Source organism: Poromitra crassiceps (genome assembly GCF_964638095.1).
Source record: "Poromitra crassiceps genome assembly, chromosome: 22".
Lineage (NCBI taxonomy): Eukaryota > Metazoa > Chordata > Actinopteri > Beryciformes > Melamphaidae > Poromitra > Poromitra crassiceps.
The window spans coordinates 10,855,125-10,875,051 of record NC_139647.1 but is presented as its reverse complement, the minus strand read 5'-3'; the positions used below and the strand labels follow the sequence as shown (position 1 = coordinate 10,875,051).

The following is a 19,927-nucleotide window of genomic DNA, read 5'->3' as shown; positions in this document are numbered from 1 at the left end:
ATACACAATTTCAAGAGCATAATGAGCATACTACTCCTCCAACACTAGAGGGCAGCAGTAGCACACTAGAGATTGCACTTGAAGGGGGGATATCCTAAAATGTCCATGTGTGGATTTTTTTTTTACTTTGAAAGATCCACACTCACCACCTCATGTTCTCATCATCATTATTCTATTTGAATAAAAGAATAGTTTGACTTTGTAGTTATTCAGCGTAGACGTGTCTGTCTGTGACCTTTATCAAAAGACAACGAAGATCATCTGAAGTCCATAAAGGTCACAGGCCCAAATACCACCATCAAGTGTGTTAGAATGAATAAGGCCTCGAAGAACTTCTTCTCTGGGCTGGAGCTCCTTGTGACTTCTAAGTCATATAGGTATTCATTAATTTATACTTTCACCCCCTTAAAAGGCACAATCCTCATGTAATTAACATCCATTTGATACTACATAATGGAAATTTATGTCAGCCTAAAATGGAACATTAACTATATATCCCTCACAGAAAGAGTGTGTTTTGGTTAGTGAGCTTTGCTTGCAATAAGCAGCATTGTCACTCCGCTGTACTCAGATGTGGAGAGAGGAGGTCGCACACTCATAGCCACGATGCAAAAATGCAACATTTATTGAAAGATCAACGTTTTGACCAATGCGGTCTTCTTCAGGATATGAACAGACATATTGAATGAATGGGCAACACATATAGGGAGAGGGACATAGGTGAGAATCATTACAGGGAGGAGTGTCCACAAAGGAGGAGCTAATGACTCGCAGGCCAACATGCAATTACAGAGATTGCTTTACCCTTATTCAGTCAATTAACACAAAAATATATTTCTGTTCAATAGTAAACTGCATAACATAAAGAACTATGACTATAGGATCGCAACACTATCTAAATAAATAAATATTGACAATGTACAAAACAAATGGTATAGCCATACTGTACTGTGACACCTGGTGAATGAGGAACGTTGAGAGTGCTGCTCCCTGCTGTGCACTGTGGCCAATAGTGTCCGCAGGACCGCAGCCTCTGGCTAGGGGGGAGAGAGACAGCAATATTTCTGAATTCAGGAAGTGAAAGTTCAGATTGACACTGAATACGGGAAACAAGGTGGTTTCCCGTATTCAGTGTCAATCTGAAAGTGAAAGTTCAGATTCACTTGGAAATGGAAATGAGAACCTTTTCACAGTATTTTTTGTGGGTTATAGATGTGGTGTTGTGTATTGACAGAGCTGAAAGTATAGAGCATGTTTATAGTGCTCGACATCACAAATATTTCCACAGATGAGCACTGTGCTTCAAATGGCTTTGCAATTAGTCACAAAAGAACATTGGGAATCATGACCAGCATTGATGCCTTGTGAACATAGGCACAATATTCACACTGTATGTGTTTATGGTCATGTTAAGCCGCTGAATACGCCACATGAAGAGATGGACAATGGCACTGTAAGGACAGAGGAGCTGGAGGAAGCTGAGAAAGAGGTGTTGAGACTGGAGGAGGAGGTCAGGAGAGCTCTAAAGGAGAAAATCAGGTACTGCAACGGCCTGTCTATCAAATAAAAATATCACTGTATCCTTTATTTACTTTCATTAGAATTGGTTATTTGCTTGAACCAGTTATTTAAGCATGTCTTTTTCCTTCCCCCACCCCCATCAGAGTCAGAAGGGAATTACAGAGTGTATCAGCCATGACAGGCCCAGAAGACAGAGGTACTGTAGTTTTAGACCAGGGGTCACCAACCTTTTTGAGGTCGAGGGCTACCTGAAGGGTAGAGAGTCATGTCGGGGGCTACCTGTTGAAATTTGCTCGATTTACCTTTAAATAATGAGTATTATGCATTTAATCGAGACATACACTCTTTTCTTTCACTGTTGTGAAGAAGAACTCTTCCTCCCACTCCTCTTGAAATTGGTAATGTTTTTTCTTTCACTTTTCTGCCATTGTTCTTGCGTTCCATCATTTAGCTTAGCCGACTGATATAATCATTGGCAGCTGGCAGTCGCACTGTCACAGAGTGAATGACGTAGTGACGTAACGTAAAACTAAACTTTGACCCCAGCCCAGGCGGATCAAAATAGTTAATCAATAATTAATTATACACAGACAATAAATTATACACAGACAATAAACGTTTTTAAAACGTATGCATTGTTAAACAAATAATTTTCTACATTTGTGTGTTATTGTGGGAAGGGAGGAGAAAAACAAATAAAATATTAATTTTTCTGATTATATTTTTTTGTTTCGTTTTTTTGTTTTTTCTTTCTTTCCCCTGTGGCTGAGCCTGTTTGTCTGTTTTGTCTTGTTTGTGTAGCTTGCGGGCGCCACAGCGCCACCCCGCGGGCGACAGTCGCCCGCGGGCGACTGGTTGGCTACCACTGTTTTAGACACACATTGGTACATTTAGTAAGCCACATCCAAGCATATTTCTTCTATAGTTACTAACCTGACAAGATAATAGCCTAACTTGTTCCAACATTTAAATATCTGCTGTCTCGACTGAAGAATAAATCACCTTGTCACGCCAGTTCAGTCCATGAGAGTTCAGGTGTGGGACGTGTGGAACAGTCTTCCTATCCTCACTCCACAACATTTATTACCAGTGTGTGCTTTCTGCACAGGCTTATCAACACTACATATACAGCTTGATTTTACATAACTTTGGACAGAAGATGAACAAAATTGAAGAGTGAAACATGATTGGACACATTAACACAAAACAAGGTCGTGGTAGTGGTGTTTATTTCCTACTTTGTTGTGCGCCTTCCAGACTGAGATAATGAGACTGATAGCCTCAAATGATTGTCTCAAGACCATCAACAAGGCAAGAGAGTTTGATCTTTTCCTGACCATGTTATCATTTTCTATAAAGGATTAAAGATCATCCTTGTGGTAGCTGCCTGATAGTAGCTCCTGATTTTATTGACTATTTGTCTCTGAAGGATCTGGAAAACAACATCAACATGGTGCTGAATAGAGAGAAAGCAAGAAAGGCCTTTAAACGGTAAGTACAGTATAATGTTGCATTACAGTATGTACTCCACTCTTGACTGGGAGATTTAATTTTGATTTAGTTTTTCTTATTGCTGCTCTGTTCTGTTTTTATCACCAGGGAGTTGTGGCATAAAATACAGTCCGGTCTGAAAACAGAAGGGGAATAGCTTCATCAACCAGTGAACTTGAGGATCATCTCTTCAAATGCTGTTCTGTTCAATGAACCACTGGAAATCATGCAGCAGCATGCACTGGAGAATTAGCATACTCTGTAATAAAATGTGAGGAAATCCATATTTAACATAGAACGAAGATATATCGATGATTAAAAACTGATAATGGGCTTTTGTTTGCACTAGTCTGAACAAAAGCACACATACACTATACCAGAAGCAACTCAAAAGTACATGTCTTGCTCAGTTTGTATGGCCGTCTCTCAATGAAAGTTTTCAACATTTTCTTTTTATTAATCAAGTTTTTCAGAGGGAGTGATTACATGCAAGATGTTCCAAAATAAGCTGCCGATTCCAGTTGGCTGGCAGTTAAAGGACAATAGCCTATTTGACACTTCACGTGTTGTAAGGGCCTCGGGCCGTCCAATTAGTACTTGTGAATATGAACAACTTTCACCTAAAGCTACAAAATAAATCACTTGTGATGTCCTATGCATGTACAGCCTGGAGCTACTCCAATCATAATGAATGGGAGAATTTAGATCCTAGTCAGCTCTACATACTGTAAGTGCTGCTGTAGTTTCAAAGCAGAACCCTGATCCTCATGAAATCAGCCTGGATATTGTGACAGTCACCTTTTTCTAATTAATTCTATATGGAGCTGTGCATTAGTGTGATTCCACATTAAGTGGACAAATTAGGACAATGTCTGAATAAAGGAGACAGTAGTAAATATTAATTTATATAGACTGAGCTAGGGCACAGGAATAAAAAAACATTAGTGGTATATACAGTATACATTGATTTGGATTATGTCATAATCCAAGCGTTATCAGTGAGATAGCCTTGTTTGTCAGAGAGCTACAATAAAAAGGACAGAATACACAATTTCAACAGCATAATGAGCATTATACTCCTCCAACACTAGAGGGCAGCAGTAGCACACTAGAGATTGCACTTGAAGGGGGGATATCCTAAAATGTCCATGTGTGGATTTTTTTTTTTACTTTGAGAGATCCACACTCACCACCTCATGTTCTCATCATCATTATTCCATTTGAATAAAAGAATAGTTTGACTTTGTAGTTATTCAGCGTAGACGTGTCTGTCTGTGACCTTTATCAAAAGACAACGAAGATCATCTGAAGTCCATAAAGGTCACAGGCCCAAATACCACCATCAAGTGTGTTAGAATGAATAGGCCTCGAATAACTTCTTCTCTGGGCTGGAGCTCCTTGTGACTTCTAAGTCATATAGGTATTCATTAATTTATACTTTCACCCCCTTAAAGGCACAATCCAATTTATAATTTACATCCATTTGATACTACATATGATGAAAATGTGTCAGCCTAAAATGGAACGTTAACTATATTCCTCACAAAAAGAGTATGTTTTGCTTAGTGAGCTTTGCTTGCAATAAGCATTGTCACGCCGTTGTACGCGTGAAATTATTATGGGGGCTCCGTTACAAAACATATAGTCACAAGTTATACTTGTGTATGTAAATAGGGCAATAAGGCATGCAGTATATAGGGCTAAAACAGAAATAATAAAATATAATAAATTATCAAATATAGTGGCACCACTTGTCAGTGGAAGGTGCAGGTATGGCAAATTGTGCAGCAAATGGCAATAACACTGATGTATTGCACTCAGTCAAGGTGACAATACTACAGATCTATTGCACAGTTAAGGTATTGTGTGTGTGTGCGTGCGTGTGTTATTTATTGTTAAGGAGTCTTGTGGCCTGAGGAAAGAAGCTGTTGTGCACATGGTTTGTATTAAAATAATTAAATTCGATATAAAACATTGAACAGTCACAGTATGAAAAGTCCCCCTGCTGGACTGTGAAAACCTTTACAGACTGGATTGTCCAGATGAAAGATCACTTACACACAAACACACAGTTCTAACAAAGCCCGGTATAGCATGGAAAGTCCCTGCATGTTAATAGACTGTGGTTGCAGTAATTCTTCAGAACCTGACATGGGGATGTGGAGAGAGGAAGTCGCACACTCGTAGCCACGATGCAAAAATGTAACATTTATTGAAAGATCAACGTTTCGACCAATGCGGTCTTCATCAGGATATGAACAGACAGACTGAATGGGCAACATATATAGGGAGAGGGACACAGCAGGTGAAAATCATTACAATTAACAATCAAACAATCAGACCCAAGGGAGGAGCTAATGACTCACAGCCCAACATGCAATTACAGAGATTGCTTTACCCTTATTCAGTCAATTAACAAAAAATATATATTTCTATTCAATAGTAAACAGCATAACATAAAACACTATGACTATGGCAATATCCAGAATAGTCATAGAATCAGTAAAAATAGACTTTTTTTTTTTTAAAGGTATAAAAAAAAAAATCCTCAAGGTCATACAGGTCATAGCCTACACCAGAATAAACAATTAAATGCAAAGAAATAAAAATATTGGAGGAGCAGAATAATGTATTAAGAGACTGAAATGGAGGGAAGACACCGAATAGACGATAAACTCCATTAAAGTCAGAGGAAATATTTCAGGTCAAAATCAACATTAAGACAATTTTGGGACTAAGGTTTTTAAAGAGAAAATGCAAAAGGCCTCTCTTTTCAAAAGTAAATTGTCAAAATCACCCCCTCTTCTTGGATGTGATAGCAGGACCAGCTTCAATAAAGGGTGCTGCAACAGGGTAGGTGGTGTTTTTGCACCTACCCTCTCTCTTCCTCCAAACACTCACACATACGCAGAGAGAGGATGTGTTAGCCAGAAACAATTTTGCATCTGACAGTTTTATGCAACATGCATGCGCATAAAAATATAGGTATGAAAGTACCTACCCACAATAAGGTCAGTGACAACATGGAGACACTAACTATACAAAACAAAAAAGAGAAAAGGATGTACTGAGGCCGGCTTTAAGGGGCTTTGGGGTCCAGTGGTGGTCAGACCTCCTGTTGAACATCACTGGTTGAACATCACTAGCTGACCTGGTGTGAGCATCTCAGCGGAGAGTACAAGACCTCTGCTTCCGATGGAGAGTCTGAACACACACACACACACACACACACACACACACACACACACACACACACACAAACACACACACACACACACACACACACACACACACACACACACACACACACACACACACACACACACACACACACACACACACACACACACACACACACACACCCTGTCATCACTCAAAATGAACCATACTAACCTAAACTCACCTAAAGGACATTTAGGTTCAGAATCAGAATCAGAATCAGCTTTATTGGCCAAGTATGTACACATACAAGGAATTGGGCTCCGGTTTGCATACACAAACAGAAAGAAAGAAAGAAAGAAAGAAAGAAAGAAAGAAAGAAAGAAAGAAAGAAAGAAAGAAAGAAAGGGCTATATGAAGGAATGTAAATTTAAGTATACAATAAGTGTGGTGTAAGGAGTCTATTTTAAATACGTATATATGAGGGAATGTACATGTACAGTAAATGTGTCAATATGCCACATAGCATTGTAACAGAGGCTTATATATGTTTCCAGATATTGCTCAATTATACAGTATGCTGTTCAACATGAAAAAAGTGGACATTGTACAGAGGTTTCAGATATAGCACAGTTATATACCGTTCAATGTGAACAAGGCTTTGAGTCAGGTATTGCAGTAATTATATACTTTAGAATAAAGCCCGCAAATGCCTCTCTTAATGCCTCTCTTAAAAGAGCACCTCGGAGACGCTCAGTCTCCCTGAGACTGAGCCAGCCGATAGGTTAACTGTGCCTGGCTGAGCCACGTGTAACGTATAGGGCAAGCCGACTTAATATAAGTCCAGTGTGCAATAAAGATAATTGGCTTACTTAAAATGATCCCTTATATTATCCCTTATTATATCCTTAAAATTATGGATAATTGTACTTACTCTACTTATTTTGCTTACTTTAGACGTATTCTACTTATTTTGCTTATTTTTGCTTCTATCGCATTTACTACTGTTTATTCTATGCTATGTTGTGTTCTTATTCTGCTTATTTTGCTTACTATCGCATTTACTACTGTTTAGATCTTGTTACCCTCTAGTTAAAGTCTAAATTCACTCCTTGTACCCCGTAGTTATACTATAAATACAGTGTGGTACCCCGTAGTTATACTACAACTACAGATCTTGTTACCCTCTAGTTAAAGTCTAAATTCACTCATTGTACCCCGTAGTTATACTATAAATACAGTGTGGTACCCCGTAGTTATACTATAACTACAGTGTGGTACCCCGTAGTTATACTACAACTACAGATCTTGTTACCCTCTAGTTAAAGTCTAAATTCACTCCTTGTACCCCGTAGTTATACTATAAATACAGTGTGGTACCCCGTAGTTATACTATAACTACAGTGTGGTACCCCGTAGTTATACTACAACTACAGATCTTGTTACCCTCTAGTTAAAGTCTAAATTTGGCCCACCCCCGCATATGAACATAAGGTGAATAGAGCTCACTTGAGCTCTTCAAACCATCAATTGTCAACCTAAATTGTATAATTTCTTTTAGCACTGTGGCATCAAGGAACAGACACGAAACACAAAAACTGGAATGCTCACAGCACTCGGAGGGGCGTGATTGGGATGGCTTCCCTGATCTGAACCTGAGTGTTCTGTTATTGGACTTCTGTGCTTTAGACATGGATTGGCCATAACAAACACCATGGTCAAGCATAAGGATGCTCATAGGTCTATGGTACCAGAGTATCTGATTGATTGATTGATTGATTGATTGATTGATTGATTGATTGATTGATTGATTGATTGATTGATTGATTGATTGATTGATTGATTGATTGGTTGATTGGTTGATTTTATGGATATAGCAGACAAAATCCAAGGGATAGATATCTAAAAGTGTAAACACTTATTTCCAACTTGGTCCCTGGTCTTATAAAAACAGGACATACGGTAACAGATAGCATCAAATAAACCAATTAGAACAATCAACAAAAACACACAAGTTCAATAAGCATTACAACGGAAGACTCGCACATTACTCTAGTTTACTCTAGGCTTCTGAAGAAAAAATGCTCCATAAAGAATTATTTGATAATTAAAAGAGTCGTTTTATTCTTTGAGTGACACCCGGAAAAAATTCCCCTGGGTTTAACAGCTGCCGGGGTCCCCATGCAAGTGGATGGGAATTTTCCTTTCTGGGCTGCATGGCGTCACGTGACTTGCAATACAGAGCTTCGCCACCATGTTCAAATGGCTTCACAGTTCAGCGCTATTGCTGGGGGCTTGTATGAAACTCACACCATAAGCGACTTTGACCGCGACACGGCATGGTTGTTGGTGCAACCCTTCTGAAACTGCTGATCTATCAACAGTCTCAAGAATTGACACAGAATGGTGCAAAAACAACAACTTTGGTCAGCAGAAAAGTATCTCAGAATGCAACATGTGAAACCTTAAGGCGGATGTCACTTTGGTAGCTGGTTAACACCGAGCTAAAAGCTGATGCCTACCCAGTACTAGTCTGGCATTCCAGTAAAGTGCTCAGTGAGTGTAGCTATAATGCCAGGGCAGCTTCTGTTTTGCCCTTGCACATTCATTGCAGTGGACTCCATTGTGTATTTGAGTTGAGGTTTGCCAAAGTGAAAGGGGTTGGATACTTCAAACAGCACATATTACATTTATCATTTTCTAAAAAATATTTACTACTGTACTGCTATATTAGTCGTGTAGCTGCTGCTGCTGGTGGTGGTGGTGGTGGGTGGGTGGGGGGGGGGGGGGGTGTTCAACCACTTGTGAGGCACTGTATGCATGTCACATTCTGATTAGTAGACATCACTACTTGCCCACTTAGGCAATTCTATTATCCACCTTATTTTTGAATGCCCCACTGTAAAAAATAATTGTGGGTACAAGGTCTGGTTTAACGTGACTTATTGTTGTTACAAACAACTAACCAACTAACCAACGCTGGGGGTCCGTATGGAAACCGTGTTACTCGAAATGGTTAAAAGTTAAATCAATTTGGTCATTCAGTGGCGTTTTACTGCCATGTAAAGTAACTATTACGCTAGCCGCTAGCATTAGCCACAGTAGCCGACTACCCACAATGCATTACGTTATCCCAGCACCCGAACGACACGGCTGTAGAGCAGAATGGCTCTGCTGTAAAATGCTCATAGACGTTTTTTTTGTCAAGGTAAAACCAGAGCCGTATAATAGAAGAGTTCCGACATCTCCATTCACTCCAATGGACCAGTTTTTTACTCTCAAGAGTTCCAGGAAGTAAGGTCCTGGATTAAGCAGCACTGTCGAGTTGCAGCAAAATAGACAGTTTGTGTTGTACTCTGAAAGGGTTTTTTCCCCCTTGAATCAAATTGTACATTATCAGCTTTATTTTAGCATGCAAAAGTAGTGCGAGACCCATTCCTGGCTGTTCATTGGCTAATGAGTCTCGCATTTTGGTCCTCCGCTGACGCCACTCTCTCTCTAGAGGACACTAGTTAAAACCATAGACTGTAAAACAGTCTATTACACCAGAAGCGGAAGAAGCACCCATCAGGCATCATGGCAGCTAGAAATAAGGTGGATAGGATTTATTGGTGATTGTTAGTTTCCTCGATGCCAGAAATATGCTTTTTTCTGAACCCTCCCCCATATTCACTCCAATTGTACTTGGCCAATTCCCCCTGCTGCCCGGTCGCTACCCCCTCTGCCGATCTGGGGAGAGAAATATCCATTATTTTGTCATCCATGATGTGGTGACATATAACAGATAAAGTACAATTTTAAAAGAAAACTGCAGCGAGGACATAAGCCCACGTTCACACCATACGCCGAAGCAACGCTCAACGTATGCTCAACCTACACTGAACCCACAAGTTTCATTTCGGCATCCTTGTTCACAGGCGAGGCCGTTCACACCAGCCACGCGCATGCCTTGATCAAGTCATGCTCAATCCCCGCTCAAGCGATCGTTCAGGATTCAGTCCTATTTTCCAAGTCGTGAAGCGTGAAGCTGCCAAGCATGAAGTCAATGGAAGTTGTGGGTGGGGTCAAGGTGCGGCGAGCGAGGCACTGAGGAAAAGAGAGTGCTTCTTGTGTGACCGGTTAAGCGTGAGCTCAACTTCAGTGTGAGCTCTGCTTAAGTTAAGCACCAGGTGTGAACAAAGCGTAAGATTTATTATGAGGACAATGCATCATGTCCAAAGAGCACTGTTTAAAAAATACATGCTACAGCATGCGCTGGGACGCGTCATCAGTGATGTTAACTGGGGTCGTAAGGTGTTTCGGGTCTCTCAACATCAGACACCCTCGCCCAGTAGACCCAGCCGAGGCCGATTAAAACCCCAACCCGCGTCCCAGAAGCAGCCGCTCACGGATCAGCCTTCATACTCTATCTGCAACGTTGCCCGCGGAAGGGTTGATCACGCCCAATCCGCTGCAATAGAGTTAGTGCTACACCGCAGTATTGTAAGACCCTTCGGTGCATGGAGGGTCTAAGGCCCTGTGTGGGTGACTCCTCCTACGTCTCACCAGACCCTCCGGGGGTAAAGGCAATCCTACCATGGGCAGAGAGGATGCCTCAAGAAGGCCTGTGCGCTGCACGTCATTCGCCTGTGGCGAGCACCTTGCTCTAGCCTGAAGGACCCCAGGCCGCGCTGATATTTGCACAGATTTTCAGGAGGCTAATCCGTAGCGTTTGTGGATTTCTCCCTCACGAGAGAGTCAGGATGGGGTGCTAATCCCATCCCGTACCGGATGCCGTCTCTCCGACCGTCAACTGTCTCTCCAGCTTGTCACCAAACTATACTTGGTTGTCACCTAGTCTATTCCTAAGTGTCACTGGCCAGGGGAGCCAGGATTCTAAATTTAAAAAATATATATATATACCGTAGATTAGACTGTAGATTATAGTGCTAAACTATTTGGGTAAACGAAACTCATAAGTTTCAACTGATCTCAAACTTGGGAAGAACATTCTCCACAAGGACACAATGGCACTCAAAATGTCACTCTTGGATTTGATAACACAAGATATTTCATATTTTGAAGCTTAACTTGGCAGAAGTGTACCAACCTTGTGTGGCTCTGCAGCACAGCAGCATGGTCAGCACTAAAGAGAAAGGAGACTCAGGTTGGTTTGAGGTTTTGCACATTTGCATCAGATAAGGCAATTTGATCGGTAACACTTTACATTACAGCTCGATAACAACATGGTAATAGGGGGTAATAGTGTGGTAATAATTAGGAAATAGCATGTAATTACCAAAATAATAACCAGATAATGGCTGTGGTACTTTCTGTGTAATAGCCATGAATGAGGGCTGCAAAAATGCTGAACTCCCTGTTTCCACTTAATTTCATGTTAATAGTAGCTTACACCAAACATCTAGAGATGTAGGATATACCTGGACGAGCCCCCAGAGCTAGCTTTCTTGGGGTTGTGGTTAGCGTGTGCGCTTCGCCAGCGGGAGATCGGTGGATCAAATCCCGCCTCCACCCCTGGGCAAGCCCTTAACATGGGTTGCTGCCAGTAACTGTCAACACAACACAGGTTACATTTAATAGATAAAAAAACATCACATGGATGCAACTGGGACGTATCATCAGTGATGTACTCTGGGGTCATAGGATGTTACTGATGTTGTACTGCAACATCATACACTCTCGCCCAGGTGACCCAGCCGGGGTTGATCAAGCCCCGACTTACGTCCCAGTAGCTACCCACGGTCAGCCCTCTTAGGGAAAGACAGGGCCACTCAATCCGCTGCTCCGGAACTACTCTGCCGGGACCGGGAGGCTCTGGCACGTGGAGGGACTGGGCTCTGTGGGTTGCCCCCTGTCCGCACTCCTCCCACGTCTCACCAGGTCCAGGACCTGTGCGTTGCACCAGACTCCCCCGCTCCCAACATTTCATTCCGGTATGATGTTTCTTGGGTCTAATTACCATACCATTAAATGGAAAACGAGAGTTTAGCATTTTGCAGTTGTGATTCATGGTTATTACACAGAAACCGATATTACCCAATTATGATCACAGTATTACCCCCCTATTATGTTGTTACTGAGCTGTAATGTAACCTACAATCTATAGAGAAAACTGAGAAACTCTGGTGTACAGGATATGAATTTAGCTCTCATGTATAACATTGAATAATGAATTTTCATGCAGAATAATTGGAGGCTTTCTATGATGGTTGCCACTGCAGCTCTCAGACTCCTAAATGCTAAACTTCACCAATTGACCATCTACTCCCAGCACTGACCCCAGGACAAAGCTCTGACTAATTTAAAAAGCGTGGTGCTTTTTAGGACTCAAGATTCTTATGAAAATACCCCCCCCCCCCAAACAAACAAAATGAAAACAGAGGGCAGAAATATGGATAAAAGGCGGCATTATAATGCACCTGCTCAACACCTGCTGGACGGACCCTATTTCCCCCCCTCTCATTTAAAGTCCAATGTGTAAGTTAACCGCACCCCCCCCCCCCCCCACACACACACACACACACACACTCTCTCATACACACACACACACACACACACACACACACACACACACACACATTTGAAATATTTATATATTTATTTATGTCCATATAAATACAAGTATGCAAAGGACATAAACAGTAATAGTGCAGTCAATTGCTGTGAGTCAGTCAGTTACATGAGTGCCCAGACGGCAACCACAATAATGCATACACATAAACACACAGGATGATAACATGGCAGGTTGATATATACAGTTATACTGTAATGCAAGATAGCGGTCAGTTAGCCTAGGTAAACCCAGCCCCCACGTGACCTGCTCTCTCAGTTCCCAGTCACTAGTGACTGAGAACAGGTCTGAGAGCAGGTCACGTGGGGGATGGGTTTACCCAGGCTAGCGGTCAGTATCCACTTCATGGGTACAAAAAGCAGCGCCTCCTCCATATTGAGCGGCTGCCGATAATAGTAGATATTGAACAATATCTCGCTAACTGCTTGGCCCTTCTCTTTGGGAGACCAGCCATCTGAAGGCCTCTCACAACCAGCTTATGGACATGACCTAGGCTACCAAATATGAAAACTAGAAGTTTACACCTGTAGCCCAGCTGTGAAATGGTCTGTTCTAGCTGTTGGTATTTCATCATCTTGGTTAGAAAGGCCTCCTCTAGGCTGTGGTCAAAGGTACAGCCAACCTCTAGAACAAACACCTCTCTACGATTTTCATTGACAACAACAACATCAGGAGTGTTAGCTGGAATATTCAAGAACACATCTGAATCGTCACTACACAGAGTGAACATGCTCGGCTTCACAATAGAATGTTTAAAAAGCGATATTGAAGACCCGAAAATAGAAGAGATATATTTTGATATCAGATCCACTAATCTGTCATGCCTACATATGTAAAGCCCTTTGTATGCATGGCAACCATTTAGGATGTGAGCCATGGTTTCAGTTATCTGTTCATGAACATGATGTATACAGTGAGGAGCATGACTGTCAGGAAGCCAGATGGAAAGATTGAGCTTGGTTGGTAGAACTTGCAGTCTTGCTTTTAGAGTGAAGATGATAATGCTCTCATCCAGAGCGACACTTTTAAACACTGCATGAGAAACAGAGTGATCTGCTGCAGGGAGACATGCAAGTTTCCCTTGGAGTTTTAACTCAGTCCAGTGTTGTCGTTGTCTTTGTTGTAGCGCCCTCATGAGGTGACCTCGGGCATTCGTTAGAGGGAGTTGATGATCTACTCCACAGATATTCACGGTTGCTCTCACAGAGATACTGGGGTCAGATATAACCTCTTCAGAGACATTCACTGCCTCTGAGTTAGGCCCCGCCCACTCCAACTTTACACCAGCCACATAAGTCATTCAGGTCAGGCCAGTCAGACCACACGCCAAAGCCAGGGGAGCGACTGTCCAGCTTCCCGCTGGGTTTCGTCTTGAATCCCAGGAAGTTAGAATCCGACCCACGTGCCAGGGGGACCTTGCGTCTTTTTAGGTCAATGAACAGAGAAGCTCTGGCGAGCTCTCTGACATATTGGTCATCACTGTTCAGCATATTTAAAAGATGGCCGAGCCTCGTAGCAAAATAAGTCCATTCAAAATTCGGAACCCCCAGCCCACCCTCCTGTTTACTGTGAAATATGGTGTCACGTGTACTATGAGTATTTAGTCCAGTCCACTGCCTTACCAAATGCACAGTTCTATCATTCATTTCATGTAGAGATTTACATGGAATATGTACATTGGAAAACAAGTGTTGAACCTTGGCCAGTGCTATTTGTCTGATTGCTTCTAGCTTCATGATGAGTGGCAGGGGGGATGCATCAATTAAATCGAGTCTGGTGGAATACTCAGATGTGATGTCATCTACTTGATCTTTCCACTCACCTGCCACGTTGAATTTATGACCTAGATATGTATATGTCTCGTGGCGTGAATATACTCTTAGTGGCTTATTGTTGATTGTAAATACAGGTATTGAATCTGATTTGGAATGGTACCAGCGGTTCCCCCCACTCCGCCTCTCATAGAAAACTGCACATTTGGAATCTTTCACCTCTAAACCAGACCACTCCAAAAAGGAGTCAGTTCTGGTGAGCATGGTGTTGATAACACCCTCTTGACGGGAGGATATGACGACATCATCTGCGTATCCCTGAATGGGGTTAGGGGAGATGACATTGAGAGGAGCACAGTTACAAAGCCACTTTAACCATTGATTTATTGCGAGTACAAAATGAACTGCACTCCATGGACAGCCAGTCTTAATACCTACTTGGAGAGGGATTGGGTCTGTGAGCTGTTTGCCACAGATCACCTGTATAAATGAACCAGAATAAACATCTTTAACAATGTCAAGATAAACTTGAGGTAGATGTATTTCCTCAAGAGATTTTAACATGACATTATGTGCTAAAGTACCAAAAGCATCACGGAAAACCATAAATAATTTACTTGACTCGTGCTTGAAGTCATCAATTCCTGTTTTGAGACAAAACACATGCTCATTCATGCCCTGCCTATTGATATAAGCCTTTTGCTTGGGGGATAAGATGTTTTCATCCACAAGCCATGGCAGAATCCTAGCAAGAATGCATTTCATAAACACCTTAAAGATCGTAGGTAAGAGGGAAATGTCTCTCCAGGTTGATGGATTGTCCGGGATATTGTCCTTTTTGGGGATTCTATGGACAAGAGCTCCCTTCCAAGAATCAGGCACACGCTTATTTTCCAAGCAAGTATTAAAGATGGAAGTAAGTGTACATGACTGTGTGGCCTTGAGTGATTCATAGGAAACATCGTCCATGCCACTTGATTTGTTGCATGGACACACACACACACACACACACACACACACACACACACACACACACACACACACACACACACACACACACACACACACACACACACACACACACAGATTACTTACAGAGCAGCCATTGTAGAGATGCACCCCTCATTTCACAGTTTGGCAGTAGGCTACGACACTGATATGATATATTGCTTTATTGTCAGCACTGCTGAAATTTGTCTTGCGACCCAGCAGCCATTGTATGCAAAAACAAAGGACATGTATACACATTACACACATTAACATGACACAGTGAAAACACAAGATATTGACATACATAGAAACATACAATCGAGAGCACCGTCCACTGCTCAGCCTTATCTCTGGCTTAGCTCCTGGTTGAGCCTCAGAGTCGATTGATGGACAAATGACTTTTTTAGTCTAACCTTCTTATGTGTTGGGACACTGTATCTCCTTCCTGAGGGCAATAACCTGTATTCACTGTGTAAAACATGACTAGTGTTTGAGGTGATGTTCTTTGCCAGCCTCAGCATGCTGTTGTCATACGTGGAAGTATACAGCCGCTGAAGTGGTTGTCCAACAATCTTTGAACAAATGTTTAGTTGTTGCAACATTTGTGACTTTAAGGCTACAGACAGACATCCATACCAGGTAGTACTACAGTACTGAAGAACACTCATAATAACAGAAGTGAAAAACAAAAGAAGAATCCTTCTACTGGCACCAAAAGATCTTAAGCGGCGAAGGAAATAGATTCTTTGCTTTGTTTTCTTACACACTGATTCAGTCTGATCTTTCCATGACAGATCAGACTGACACACTGAACTATAGACGGTTTTCACCAGAGCGCAACCCCACAGCACTTCCTTTTTCTCAGCATTCGGTAAACTGCAGAAATATTCACTCGACATCGTTACTTTTGTTTTCGCCGCTCAGCTGTATAGACGGTTTTCACGGCATTTCTCGACGGGTAGTAGAAATCGACAGAACAACGGGACTTTGTCAGCATGGCGAAGTTTAAAGTGATATTCTTCTGGACTCTCCTCGCTTCTTCCACTGGCGGTGAGTTGTCCCAGAGACAGGTTTCATCGAGATGGTTATTATAGCCATTTCACAATTTACATTTCTTTAGCCTATTTCATTCATTCTGTCATAAATTCATGATTGAGTTCATATACAGTCATACAAATGGTTAAAACGTCTAGAAGTCTAGAATATACGACCTTAACATAGTCTAATGTTGGTGAAAAATTAAGTGCACTTCATTTAAGATACAGGGTGCGTTCGGAACCGAGCGCACTCTTATTTTCATATTTGAGGGGGTTGAGACCAGCTGATATTTATGGCTGTTTGTGAGTGACATTGAGAATTTCAGAGGGTTACACACTCCAAAAACATGTCATTTCTCTGTACTTACAGGCTAAGTATAGGCTATGATGTGAATAGTAAGAAGCCTACTTGTACCAAATCTGTACTTAGGTTACAGGGCAAGTGTTGTGTTGTTGTGCAATTAGGCCAAATCTGGTACCCTGTACTTATAGCCTATGTAAGATTAGTCTTTAAACAGTAGCCTAATGTTGACCTACGTTGGGAGCTGGCATATTGTAGGATATATATATATATATATATATATATATATATATATATATATATATATATATATATATCATAAAAAGTCTCACCCTTGAACTTCCTGCTGCGACAGAGCAGCAGCAGGAGTAGGATCAGTAAAATGGCAATGAGCAGTCCAATGGTCCACCACACAGGGTTTTCCAGCCAAGACACTACAGCACAAAAGATGGAATATCAATAGTTTTTCATGAGACACTCAGTATTTCATACTGTGCTAGGTTCTAAACAAGAAAGAATGTTTAACGTTGTTTTCCTTTCCTGATGCACTATACTGTACATGTCTACAATGAATATAGGCCTATTATATATTTTTTAATGTTCTGTAATTCTACTCATATTCTAATATTTCCATTCTTATAGGCTACTTATTAAACAATAATTAAAGAGAGACCATGACCATGACCATGACCATGCTCCCCCCCCCCCCCCCCCCCCCCCCTCCGCTCGCTCTCACTCGTTATGAGACAAGGAAACGAGGCTTCATAGATTTACTCAACCCCCCCCCCCCCCCCGCTCGCTCTCACTCGTTATAGAGCAGGGGGGGCATTCTCGCCGGGGGGGCATTTCTCGGCATAACACCGGAACCCTCCGGTGCGCAGAGTCAAGTGGTAAAATATCTTCGGGTTAGCGACACTGTCGAGTTGCATCAAAATACACAGTGTTGTACTTTGAAAGGGTTTTTCATCCCTTGAAATGAATCAAATTGTACATTATCGGCTTTATTTTAGCATGCAAAAGTAGCGCGAGACCCATTCCTGGCTGTTCATAACGAGGGGGGTTTATAACGATTACCTCATTTTCCCCGAATTTGACATATTTTTTATAGTGTCCCCCATAATAAACTTTTTTGTGGTTTTTTTGTGATATTTCACATTTAAAAACAAAAGAAGAGTACCTCAATTTGCCATGTATTGTTGTACTTTAAGATATTTTGATGAGAAGTATGTTTTATGGGGTATATTGCATCGGGTGAAATACACCCGACGTTAGTGATGGTGTGACTTTAAATCACGTTAGTGTTCTAGGGTTAACCACAGCCCTGTCACACCCACAGCCCTGTCACACCCACAGCCCTGTCACACCCACAGCCCTGTCAAAGCTGTCATGTGGGACTTCATGCAATTCATACATTAGGCTACTCTGTAAAATCTGCATTTCATGAATTTGACTGAAACCATTGGTTTCCCTAATACCATTGTATAGAACTGGCACATTTTATAGTCTGTAACTTTATGATTTGGCAAAATCCAATTTGAAGTGTGTGCTGAAAATGCAATCAAAACCTTCCTCCATTTATTCAACTGCCTCCATTCTTCTTGACAGAAACTATAACAGCGAGCCCTGGACAGGATGTCACTCTGCACTGTGAGGGTCCTAAAAGCATCATCGTGTTGGAGTGGACCAGACCGGACCTGGAGTCACCAGAATACGTCTTCTTCTACAGAAACAGGCTGTCAGATCCAAGCTACCAGGATCCCTCTTTTGCAGGCCGGGTGGAGCTGTCAGACAGAGAGATGAAGAACGGTGATCTGTCTTTGATTCTGAAGAATGTAAGCAGGAGTGACTCTGGAACCTACGAGTGTCGTTTCTCAACGGGGGGAGCACGCAGGAAGAGAGACAACATTGGCACAGAGCCCAGCTGCATCATCAACCTCAAGGTGGAAGAGCCAGAAGAGCCAGGTGAAGAGCATGCTGAAGAGCCAGGTGAAGAGCTTGCTGAAGAGGATGGTGAGTTTAGCTAGAATGGCAGCTGAGTTTGTCAGGAGTCTGCTGCATGTTAGTGGCCGGTTATGAAGAGGCACTGAATGGAAATATAATAGATGGATAGACTAGAAATATCGTTCGCTCATATCTAGCGTGCCTTGCACACTTTGCGTGCTCGCACATCTGTAGCTCACAAGCTTCTCTCGCTCCCCTGCTCAACTGGCATTGTGCAGTTGGGCATTGTGACCCGCACGTGCTGCAACCCCTCTCCTTATTATAGTAGTTATCAAAGTAGTTTAGTAGTTATCAAATGTGTCATAGAGCTATAGTTGATAAGGGGTTGTGTTATGGAATGGAATTCACCACTCCTCGGTTGTAGGCTATATAGGCTAAATGGTTTTGGGTGATGTGACTCCATGTATAAAACTGCATAAGATGTTTCCACACACACACACACACAAGTTTAATGAGGAGGATGTTTTTTCCTCAGTCATTATTTACCTGACAAGTGTATTTTCTGCTCCATAGGGAAGGTGAGTGTACAGGTGCCACATGCCATGAATGGAGGTGCCAGTCACAGTGGACTTGCTGCACTGGGAGTTATTATTGTACATATCCTTATGAGCTGAGGTGGGGACGGGTGTGGCCACGGACCAGAAGGTCAGTGGCTCGATCCCCGGTGTCTTACCCAAGTGTCCTTGGGCAAGACACTGACTGAACCCCAAATTGATCATTGTAGACTACAGGAGGGGGGAGGGGGCGCACACAAAATCTTGAATCTTGAATCTTGAATCTTGAAATTGCTCCAGATGCGCTTTGCATAAAGGCACTATATCCACCATTTAGGTGGAAAGTACTGGCTGCATGTCCTAGTCACATGACTTGACATGAAAGGGCAATAGATACTCCCTGTCTGCCATCTTGTGGAAACTTACAGGTAAATATGCCTTTGAGCTGTCTTCATGCGCCACTGAGCAGAATTTATGTATGTTGGCTGGTTCTCCTTTTCGGGTTATTGCCTCCCATACAGATGATACAGTATGTGCCATGTCCATGTTGGGGAATTTATTTATATAAATATATATTTATGTATTTTTGT

General features: G+C 42.0%; 1 protein-coding gene across 1 annotated transcript; it reads left to right on the top strand.

Annotated features, from left to right (window-relative positions):
- Positions 1–16,425: 16,425 nt before the first annotated feature.
- LOC310796200 (myelin-oligodendrocyte glycoprotein-like) lies at positions 16,426–19,582 on the top strand. The gene is made up of 3 exons (XM_083658341.1): positions 16,426–16,554; positions 18,448–18,852; positions 19,357–19,582. Exons 1-3 carry the CDS (start codon positions 16,500–16,502, stop codon positions 19,455–19,457), a joined length of 561 nt encoding a protein of 186 aa, XP_083514467.1. The 5' UTR covers positions 16,426–16,499; the 3' UTR covers positions 19,458–19,582.
- The last annotated feature ends 345 nt before the right edge of the window (positions 19,583–19,927 follow it).

Bases quoted from the DNA above. Each gene is read 5' to 3' on its own strand.
- LOC310796200 (XM_083658341.1), top strand. From the start codon at position 16,500: ATGGCGAAGTTTAAAGTGATATTCTTCTGGACTCTCCTCGCTTCTTCC. The intron at 16,555-18,447 runs GTGAGTTGTCCC...TCTTCTTGACAG, and splicing joins CCTCGCTTCTTCCACTGGCG to AAACTATAACAGCGAGCCCT. The intron at 18,853-19,356 runs GTGAGTTTAGCT...TCTGCTCCATAG, and splicing joins AGAGCTTGCTGAAGAGGATG to GGAAGGTGAGTGTACAGGTG.